Source organism: Sander vitreus, chromosome 23, assembly GCF_031162955.1.
Source record: "Sander vitreus isolate 19-12246 chromosome 23, sanVit1, whole genome shotgun sequence".
Taxonomy (NCBI): domain Eukaryota; kingdom Metazoa; phylum Chordata; class Actinopteri; order Perciformes; family Percidae; genus Sander; species Sander vitreus.
The window spans coordinates 12,813,400-12,824,455 of NC_135877.1; the positions used below are offsets into that span (position 1 = coordinate 12,813,400).

The following is an 11,056-nucleotide window of genomic DNA, read 5'->3' on the forward strand; positions in this document are numbered from 1 at the left end:
AAAACAAGCAATGTAAAGACATCAACTTAAGCTTTAGGAAATTGTGATGACAATTTGTAGACCAAACAATAAGTTGATCACTTGAGAAAATCATCTGCAGCCTAATTGATAATGGTCATCATCATTAGATGCAGCCCTAGTGTGGTCTTCGTTCCACCAAGTCTAGGTGATCTCGGTGGAAGTGGGTCACAATAAATGACAACTGAAATGATTGCTTTAGCTGTCAAATACATGTAGTGGAGTAAGAGCTACAATATTATCCTGTTAAATGAAGAGGGGTAGAAGTATAAAGTAGCAGCAAATACTAGAATTGTATTGAAATACCACTGGATAATGAATGTAGTCTACTCTGGTAAAGACACAGGTTCTGCAACTACTGTATACAACTGCAGCTTCTACCAGCAGTCTGCTTCTGGGTTGGAGCAGATTGGTCTGTGATGCTGAGTCCAGAGTTGTCTGAACGGCTCCTTGCCAGTTAAGACAGATTTGCCGAGTCACTGGGCAGTTCAGTCAGCTGCCAGTTATTCACCAGAATTGGCAGATTTAGTATGAGCTAAGTTTAAAGCTCGGACATTGAATTTAATGCAGTAAATAAATCAAGGACCAAAGGATAATTTTCAAGTACTTTAACGAATAACAAGTATATCAAATTGTTCAGCCTGCTGTGATGCAGTGAAATTAGCACATACCAACTAATCAAAAGAAAAAAATTAGGAGTTGTGACGTTGTTGATCTTCTTTTGAATCCTCCTCATGGTCTGGATGATCAGAGGATGACTAACCCTGCATCCTCTGTCTTCGCTCTGTACTTGAATTTAGCTAAGATTACATATAAAGAGCTGAGGAGAGAAAGGCAGAACAGTCCCCAGCTGACAGGAGAAAATTGGAAGCACTTTGCTTAGAATTCAATTGATACATTGATCATTGAATTAGTTAATCAAGAGTGACAGTCAAATGGATTTTGAATGAGTTCACAAAGCTCCTAAAGAGAAGTTTCGACTGAAGCCTTTTCTTCAAATCAATTGAATCAATACAAATACAGACACCTGCATGTTTGAGTTATTTGGCTGAAAGTGAAATCTGAAAGTGAAATTCCTGTCCTGACCTCCCTTTGATCCTGTGGAGTTTCCTCCATTTTCCTCCCACATTCCAAAGACACACAAACGAGTTGGACTGGAGACTCCAGATCACCCACAGGTGTGGATCTGTGTTAGCTCTGTGAACGCCTGGCGAGCAGTCAAAGGGTGTCTCCTTACTTTCCAGCCAGGGGGACAGGTTGGGCTAGTGGGATAGTGGGGATAGATAATGGGCAGCTCCCACTTAGAAACCACATTAAAAAATATCTAATGATGTGCTTTAGCATGGCTACTATTCTTTCATTAGAACATGCTCTGTGACATATACATGATGTGATGAGATATTTGTGCTTTATTTAGTGTGAAAATGACTAAAATAATTGAATAGAATAGCCTTTTTATATGGTCAAATAAATAAACACATATCAGTCTAAAACATGTTCTCAGTCCTGCTGAATAACGTTCCTGAGTACTGACTGTACTGTGAATCAAGCTCTTTATTTGTATCCAGATTAAAATAGATGTCTGTTTTTAAGTGGTAATATGATTAAATGTTTGTCTCAGTATTCCAGTGGTTATTTGGCATGCGCGCAATGTCAGTCTCTAACCATGCAGACGCCAAATTGTCTGCCAAACTGCTTGTCTTTTGTTATGACATTCGTGTCTGTGTGAGTATTTGTGATGTATCTTTTTAAGATGGAATTGTCTGACCGTAATCCCCTTTGCTTGTGTAAGCTTTCATTTTTAATTGAAGCATTATACGTGTTTCCGTTGCTGCATCTTATCTGGCTATTGTCTGCCTCTCCATGCTTTGCTTTGAAATAGTTACATGTAATTACGTCATGGATTGTTTTTCGTGTCCTGCAATAACAATATATATGTAGAATACATTCAAAACTCTTCAAAGTGAGTGCCCCTAAACCTAAATAAAATGCTGCTTCAGATGAGATATGAGATGCATATCTTCTCTTTACGGAGTGACCTTCAAAGAGGAAACTAGTCGGCAGGTATTGTGTTGAGAAGCTGTGCTTGGGTTGGACCTGCTTCTCTCTGTTTAATTGTGTACATTTAATCTTGCTTTGTTAAAGACATGATGTCTTATGTGGGATTTCTTTGTCCTGCAGCTACCTGAAGCGTTTCAAGGTGATGAAAATCAAGGTTCTTCGTTCGTGGTGCAGACAGATCCTCAAAGGCCTCCACTTCCTGCACACCAGAACCCCGCCCATCATTCACAGGGACCTGAAATGCGACAACATCTTTATCACGGGGCCCACGGGCTCGGTGAAGATAGGGGACCTAGGTTTAGCCACGCTAAAAAGGGCCTCCTTTGCCAAGAGTGTCATAGGTAGGAAAAAATGTGCACTGCCACTAAACAACAAACATAATTTGCGAATTTGTATAAGCAAAGACATGAACACAGACACATTGTGAACTGCTACACACGCTACTGTAGATGCATTTTACTACTTCTAAATGTCTGGTTGTAAAAGCAAACCGCAGGTATTTGAAATGTGAAATACACACCAGTCAGTCTTCTATTAAGCTGTCTGGAGATGTGATGGCTGCAAACACACCAAAAACACACCCTGCACAAAATACACACTCAAGTCGAGTCAAAAGTGTCTGCTGTGTTCCAAAATATAACTTGGCTGCCATTCAGTTTAGTTAACAGACATTCTGGTATCATACACATTCGCGCACAAGTACATTATTGTGCAAATTCTCATGCACTTGAGGCGAAAATGATATGCTTTGTAAATCTCACAGCTGCTTTGTAGTAGTTAGGCAGACCTCAAGTATTTGGAAATCCACAAACAGACAGACACACACACACACGTATGCATGAACACACATGACTTGTCGTGTGTTTGCACACAAACAACAAGTCTAATATGGGGTACCAGTAATGAGTTTGTAATTTAAAATATCCAGCTGTGGGGAATCTTTATGGTTTAAAGGACAATTCCGGCACAAAATGAACCTAGGGGTTAATATCATATGTGTACCGAGTCGAACGTTCTCTGGGATCTGTTTTCAATCAAATGTATTCAAACCAGTTGAATCACGAGCGCTGTGTTTGAGCTATGTTACTGGTTACTGGTTGCACGTTGTCCGTCATGACTGTTATCGTAGATGGCGTCCGCATGTAAACATTAACACTACTGTCTTTATAATCCATCTTTGTAATAAACTGTCTGTACACTTACAAAGTTCTCAATGCTTCGGTTTACATGTACGGACCCTCATTATGCTACCGTTTAAATGTGGTGCTATGTTGAGCCTTGTTAGTGGTGTAGAAATAGTGATTTACCCTGTGCCCCGAAAGCTAGCGTTAGCAGCTAAACACCGGTTTGCGGTAGCTAGTTTCAAGCTACAGACACATTTGATTAGCATGAAAACAGATCCCAGAGAACGTTCGACTCGGTACATATATGTTATTAACCCCTAGGTTCATTTTGTGCCGGAATTGTCCTTTAAATCATAAAAATTCCCTAAACACAGTTGTTTTTTTAGCTATGATGCTTATTTAAACCTCATAGTGTACAGATATATTGTGTTACAAAGCATTTAAGATGTTGACTTTAACATCACTCCTAGCACAATGTACTGTGATAGTTCATTGTTTTTTTTCTCTCCCTTTCATCAGGAACCCCAGAGTTTATGGCCCCAGAGATGTATGAGGAGAAGTATGATGAATTGGTAGATGTCTACGCCTTCGGGATGTGTATGCTGGAGATGGCTACCTCAGAGTACCCCTACTCTGAATGTCAAAACGCTGCCCAGATCTACAGACGGGTTACTAGTGTAAGTCTGCATTTCCTGTACAGTACAGGTGAAACAATTTCTTTTGAATTCCTCTGCTGTGAATGACTACAGAGTCACCAAGTTGGGACATTCATGTGTTGCATCAAACAGCTTTTTTTTGTCTCTAATCTCAACCCTCCTCTGGCTCTCTCTCGGTCACTCCCCCCATACTTGTTTACGGACTGCATTAATAAGTTTAGCATGAGCTGCAGGAGATCCAGTCATATGATTGTGTTTTTGCAGTGATTAGTCCCTCTTGCTTATTTTCTCTCCCTCCCCGCCTCTCTCCCTTGATCTCTCCTGCAAAAGGGACAACGGGAGCACTCTGGAAAGACTTCTTGGCTGCATGTTTTTCTCCACCACTAGAGAGCAATACCAAGCAAGCCATGTCATATACAGAAATGTCAAAACAGATCAAAGACCTTAAAAACCCTCCCCAAGAATGTTGTTGTGTTGTCTTTGAGCAAGGCACTTTAACCCTGGAGTTTCTCTGAGTTTTCTCTGAGAGAAAGTTGAAAACAAATGCAGAGAAATATGAGACATGTATGAATGAAAACAAAATATGAATATAACACTCTTGCATCAACCGTTAACAGCTAAAAATTTAAATGACCAAAACACAGACGGGACAGACGACGGATGCAATCAGAGGCTATTTTAAGTGGAGTGCTGCTGAGGCCATTACCAAACACACACACACAGGCAGATGAGAGCTGTCTCCCCCCTCTCAGGACTGAGATCAGCTTTGTGTAGACTGACAGTGATGGTTAATGGACCAGAGGAATTTACTAGAAATCTCTCTTTCTTTTTATCTCTCTCTCTGTCCTGCTCTAGTGCCTCCCTTATCTCTCTGCATCTATCTGTCTTTTCACAGCTTTCATTTCAGCTTTATTGGAAACATAAAATGATTCTTGTGTTGCCGTAAAATCAGTGCAAATCAGATTCTCAAACATGTGGGCACATTTTACTTACTTAATTAGATATATTTTTTTCAAACTAAGGAAGGATTACCACCATTATCACTAAATATTTGGCTGGTAATACTACGGAAATGTGCTGCTGTTTAGAGCTTATGGATGAGTGAAACATTCAGTTAAAACAAGTGCTTCTCTTACATACTGGTAACACAACAACATTACAATTGAATTGTAACTTCCTTTTAATGTTTATACCCAAAATAAAAAAAATAATGTGTTCTGTTTTCTTTTTAAATATACTAATTATAGCCAGACAAAGGCTGCAATAGCACTTGTGATTTGTTTTGACAAATGTTACTTTTTCAGGATTTGTTTTATTATATCATGCTGTAATTCTGTATGTTCAGTTTCAGTTCAAATTTTCAGTTCAGTAATGGAATTTATCAAATCCTTTTGGTGCCCATCCAGAAAATTCAAATTAAAGGGATTTGGATTAAGATTGCCTCTAACCATAACTGTGAGAGAAAAGAAACCGTCCTCTGTCTTTCTGTCATCTGTCATCTCTCTGAATCTCTAAATTTGATTTAAGAAGCTCCATGAGAAGAATAAATCCAGACAGTATATTTCAATCCATATGGTCGCCTGGCCCTCCTGCCTCCCTATTCTTTTCCTCCCTCTTTCTATTCCCTCATCTCACTGACACAAAATTGAAATCACACCCCAAATTTGATCAACATATTTGATAGTTGTGGTGACTTCAGCCTCTCTGGGTCACCAACTCTGTTTGTGTGGATGTGTTAGAGTTGTGATTTAATAGCAGTAATCTCATACATTGAAAGCGAGAGGACATCATGCTTCTCAGATAATTTTATTCAGTCAGCCAGACTTTGAGTCAAACAAACAACTTCAGTTGTCTGTATTTGTTATTGTCACACACCCATACGCACACAACCTTGTGACAACCCCAGGGTGTCCCAGTCACCTGCTTCCTTTAATTTCACTGCCTAATTCAGCCTTACAGTTTTCCACCCTCTGTTTCTAAGAAAGAGAGAGACCTAGGTTAAGCCCTGATGTGTTTAAACTGCAACTCTCATAAATAAAGCAGTAAATGTGAATTTAAAGCTTTAGTGCGTAACTTTTTAATATTAATGAACGTCCGTTACATTCAAGCCATTGCCAAATGAGTTGCTCCAAAGCTAATTAAGACTATCAGCTCCACACAACACTCTCTGTGTTTCTCAGTATGGCTATGTTCAGAAGATTGTATCGTCCGGTGCCTTTCCCGCTCAGAAGCTCGAGTGAAGATAATTACCTCTTCCGAAGAGTCCATCATGTTTTTTAATCCTCTGTGTCCCCTTTTTCTACTTGCAACTGCGTGGAGGAGGGGTGGAGGTGGTGCGCGGTCACGGAAGGCTTGTATCATGTGGACGCGCCAACAGTGTTGTTCTCATTACTTCTCCTCATGGGGGTGACAGAAACTATGCGCTATAGCTTTAAATATTCTTCTCAACCTCACACAAACTCCATTGTGTTATGATGTACACTGTAGCATATAACCAAAAATAAGGCTTACTGCCTCTTTTTACAGGCACTCTTGAAATTTGCTCTGTATCATAATGTGCACCCATTTCCCATTTTGTATGACTGTAAGGCAGGGCCCTTTTGAGAGGGTTGTGAGGATTTACTTCTAATACTGTGATATACAATGTTGTTGACGTACTTCATGGTTCTTCTCCTTCTGGAACATTCCTGCCCTCCAATCAGCCTCATTAAACTGAAATCTGGCATTCTCTGTATCTCTCATTCCTTTATCCCTTCTTCTGTCAGACTTAATAACATTACTTCCTCCATCAGTCCTAACTTTGTTTTTGCCCAGGAATTGTGTGTGTGTGTGTGTGTGTGTGTGTGTGTGTGTGTGTGTGTGTGTGTGAGTGAGTGAGTGACTGAGTGAGAGAGAGAGAGAGAGAGAGAGAAAGAGATGTTGTGTAATGGTGAACTGGGGGGGTTGCAGAAGAGAAACGGGCCAAGAAAGTAGGGAAGAAGTAAGGAAGGGAAGATAGAGCTGGAGGATAACAGCAGAAGTAGGCGGTCAGTCTGACAAGCAGTTAGCAAAGTAGTTTAAACTAAAAACTGCTTCTGACATTTGTCAGTGAAACAGATATCTAGTCTACTTGTCTATTGTCAGTACTTCTTTGGTAAGTTACCTACATTTTATCTGATAAATCTTAAACCTGTCCGTCTGTCTGTCACTCGTTGTAAATCTATTTTTCTCTTTTACTTTGGCTTCCTTGTGTTCTTCATGCCTTTTCAATTTTTTTCAAAATGCATTGAATTGATGTATTGTGTGTGTGTTTGACATCTGTCTTTCTTTAAAAGGTTCCTTGTCTTCACTGCTCTTCTTTTTGTGTGTGTGCAGGGAGTGAAGCCTGGCAGTTTTGACAAGGTAGCCATTCCTGAGGTGAAGGAAATTATAGATGGCTGCATCAGAACAAACAAGGATGAAAGGTGAGACTCATACACAGAGACTATTAAAGCCAAACCCGGCATTGTTGTTATTTAGTAATACCTTCGGATTTATGGATGTTATATGGACTCTCTATCATGACTGTGTGAGATGTATAGACAACATTTGCATTCAATCTCTTACTTTATTAAAACAGAATAGATCACATACCACCACCATACCCAGTAATATTTGATTGCAAAATCACCCTCTCTCTAAATCCTGTTCTGATTAACAGCTTCTTGGTCAAAAATAAGAAGTCCTCTGTTCTCTCTGTGCCCATGCTGTGGGTCTGCCAAAACATCCACGATCCCTCCTGTCTACTGCTTAAGAAACTAAACCAAAGCTAAACTTCTTATTTCTCCCTCTCTTGCACTTCCTTTGTTTTTCTTCACAGCCTGAATTACTTGGTCTCTTAGTAAAGAAAAGTCATATGATTGGTGCTCTGTAATCCATCATTTTTTACACAATGTGGAATTTATGTGGAAGACTGTTGTGATTCCCAACAGATAAATTAAATACCGTGTCCGTCAGCTTATCAGATGGAGACCAGCTCGGATCACCAGCATCGTGGTCTTAAACAAATTGGTATCAAGTAGTATCAAGAATTAAATCCTCTCTTACATATCTGTTTATTTCTCTTGTTCCTCTAGGTATGCCATAAAGATCCTCTTGAACCATGCATTCTTCCAAGAGGACACGGGGGTCAGGGTTGAACTGGCAGAAGAGGATGATGAGGAAATGATTGCTATCAAACTCTGGCTCAGGATAGAAGACGTCAAGAAGCTCAAAGGCAGGGAATAATTGTATTTTTTCCTCTAGTTAAGATCTTTTCTATATGGAAAAAATTGTAATGGGAATATGTCATTCAAGTGTTATCCCCATAAACACATACTCTTGTCATAAAATATAAGCAGCTTTTCTTAGCTACTTAAAAATCGCTATTTAGCTATTGAAAATCAAAGAACTTATTTTAGTAAATAACCATTAACATTGTATTTACAACATAGATTTTAATTACTCCAAAGAAAACAGAGAGGCAGCTGCCTCACCAGCCATTTGTGAACTTGTTTGCAGGCAAATACAAAGACAACGAAGCAATTGAGTTCTCCTTTGACCTGAACAAGGACGTCCCTGAAGATGTGGCCCAGGAAATGGTATGTACAATGCAGGGGAGGAACTGACGGATGCATACTGTAGAAAGATGGTACGAGTAGTGGGAGGAAGGGATGGATTTAGGCAAAAGAGAATAGACGGAAGGAAAGGATATTGGATGGAAAGAACTATATTGATAAAAAGAGATGGAAAGGGAGGGATTATAATATTACAAATCGAAGGGTTGGAGGTGGCCTGTTTGTTAAAAAAGAGTATCTCTGTGACTTAACCTAACTACCCAGGTTGAGTCTGGTTACGTTGCTGAGGGTGACCATAAGACCATGGCCAAGGCTATCAAGGACCGCGTGTCTCTGATCCAGCGGAAGAGAGAACAGAGGCAGCTGGTACGAGAAGAACAGGAGAAGAGAAAATTGGAGACTGAACAACAACAGCTACAGCAGCAACAGCTACAGCAGCAACAACAACAGCAGCAGCAGCAGCAGCAGCAACAACAACAACAACAACAACAACAACAACAACAACAGCAGCAACAAGAGACACTCAAACATTCACACACACAGGTTTGTTTAACAGTAGGCTAGCTAGCATAGTTTGCAAGACCAAAAAGTTGTTTGTTAGTAAATCAGTTTGTTAGTATAATTTTTACCTTTGTACCAGGCATTTCCACCTGGCAGTCAGAGTCCACATGGTCCTTTTTCAGTTGTAGAATTTTGCATTTGAATGTGGACCACATGGACGTGACCACAGCTTGTGTTTGTCCGTCTGCAGGCAGAGGCAGAGGAGACGGAAGTGGAGCAACAGCAGCTTCACTATCAGCAGGCCGGCATCTCACACACATGTAAGACAAACTTTGAAGAAGATTTGAGTCGATGTCGTAGCACTCGTCATCATCACATTCAGCACAGATCTTAGATTATTTCCTGGGTATGCATATATGTGGTTCATTAAAAATAATATATTAAGCATCTGTAAGGTATGATTGAAGATTACTTTGAGACATGATGGTCACAACTTCCATTGCATCCATCTCCATCTACAGTCATCCTATTGTAAACTGAAAACACACTGGCACTGACTATTGATTCTTCATTCCTTTGAATTGTATACCACTGAAGTTGTTCATACGTTGTTGTGCCCTTTATAAACAACTTGTACGCCACTGTGGCCGATAGATTTTATTTATCAACCCAGCAGAACAATTACTATAAATGCAGTGCAGAATTCCTGCAGAGATATACAGATTATTCCCATGTAGAAGTACAGTTTTGTTTACAATTACTTGATTGTGAGCTTTTGTTAAGTCTTTACATTAAGATGAAATGAATCAGACTGAGATGTATTAGAATAAGGAGACAGGGGAAAAGGTGACCCTCCTGATGTCTTAACATATCTCTTTCTGTCTCTCTCTCTCTCAGCTGAAGGAGGTCTGGACAGCGGCCAGGGTTCCTCAGTTTTCTCCTTAGACTCTCCCCACCTGGGTCAGCTGGCCATGTCGTACAGCTGCCCTCCTTCTTCCCACCCCTCTTCCCAGCCCCAAACCCCCTACCCCTCCACCCCCTCTGCTAACTTGCAGCAGCACCCAGGCTACGCCCAGCCGCCGCAGCCAATGGTGAGTGGTGATTTCATCTAAATTAGACATAACGCACGTGTAGGATCCACTTGCACTTATGACATCATGCTTAACACATCTGTGAGTGGTGCTATGCACAGTTCACAGCTGTGCTGAACATTACTTGTCCGTTTGAAGTGAGCACTGCATTGTGTTTTGGAGTGGGAGTGAGTAGGAATGAAGTTTGCAGTGTTCGTTAGTAGGCTGGGAATTGCGGGTATTTGTTAAACTAAATACACAAGTGTTGTTGATGGGTTTTTATTTCTCCTTGTTCTGTTGCTGCATCTGTTGTTTATTAAGTAACCATTATTTTTGTTATGTTGTATATTTCTTTGTTTTCATATTTTAAAACGTGATTTCTACATTGGTAGTTGGGCTTGGAACTAGGACTTGGAAACACATCAACCCCCATGCTTTTTACTTTGCTCATGCAGAAGCATCATATTCAGGAAAGAACAAAAACAAGTGGGATAAAATGCCAACAGCATAGTAAACCATGATACTTGCAGTTTTTTATGCAGTTTTTTACTCAGTAAATGTTACATTTCCTATTTCTAGAATATAGTAGTTTTCTTAATTAAGTATGTTGTATATTTTAATCAGGTATCGGCGGAATGATGTAATTATCCATGCGGTATGCTCAAAATTTTCTGGATTTTTACTGTATTTAAAGAAAGAGATAATTCGTAGACTTTTTCTGAAACTGTTTTTTGAAAATGCACATTATAGAGATAATTTGAAGATGAAACTCGACACGTCATTGTTTTATTTACATTTGGCAGAAATTAGAAGTATGCCACTTTTGTTTATTTGCCTGTCTATTCACTCTTTGAATACCGATGTATTGAATATCTGCACAATGTTGACTAAGCATGGTTCTCTCTTATGGCCTTGGATTTAATTTAGCTTTCTTCACTCACTCAGGGAATGTTTGCTGAGCATACTTTCTGTTTTAACCATAATCCTCAATTGTTGAGCTTTTAGCAGCAGATGAGTCAAATTCCTTGCTCAAGGGCGCCTTAATAAGTACT

General features: G+C 39.8%; 1 protein-coding gene across 6 annotated transcripts in view; it reads left to right on the forward strand.

Annotated features, from left to right (window-relative positions):
• wnk1b (WNK lysine deficient protein kinase 1b) overlaps positions 1–11,056 on the forward strand; it is a 97,000-nt gene that overhangs the window by 52,522 nt on the left and 33,422 nt on the right. For all 6 annotated transcript variants that reach the window (XM_078242662.1, XM_078242663.1, XM_078242667.1 and 3 more), the window contains exons 4-11: positions 2,200–2,420; positions 3,723–3,880; positions 7,214–7,302; positions 7,954–8,093; positions 8,378–8,457; positions 8,698–8,976; positions 9,185–9,254; positions 9,832–10,025. In XM_078242662.1, the coding sequence (XP_078098788.1) occupies positions 2,200–2,420; positions 3,723–3,880; positions 7,214–7,302; positions 7,954–8,093; positions 8,378–8,457; positions 8,698–8,976; positions 9,185–9,254; positions 9,832–10,025 (1,231 nt within the window). The remainder of the gene's footprint in view (positions 1–2,199; positions 2,421–3,722; positions 3,881–7,213; positions 7,303–7,953; positions 8,094–8,377; positions 8,458–8,697; positions 8,977–9,184; positions 9,255–9,831; positions 10,026–11,056) is intronic.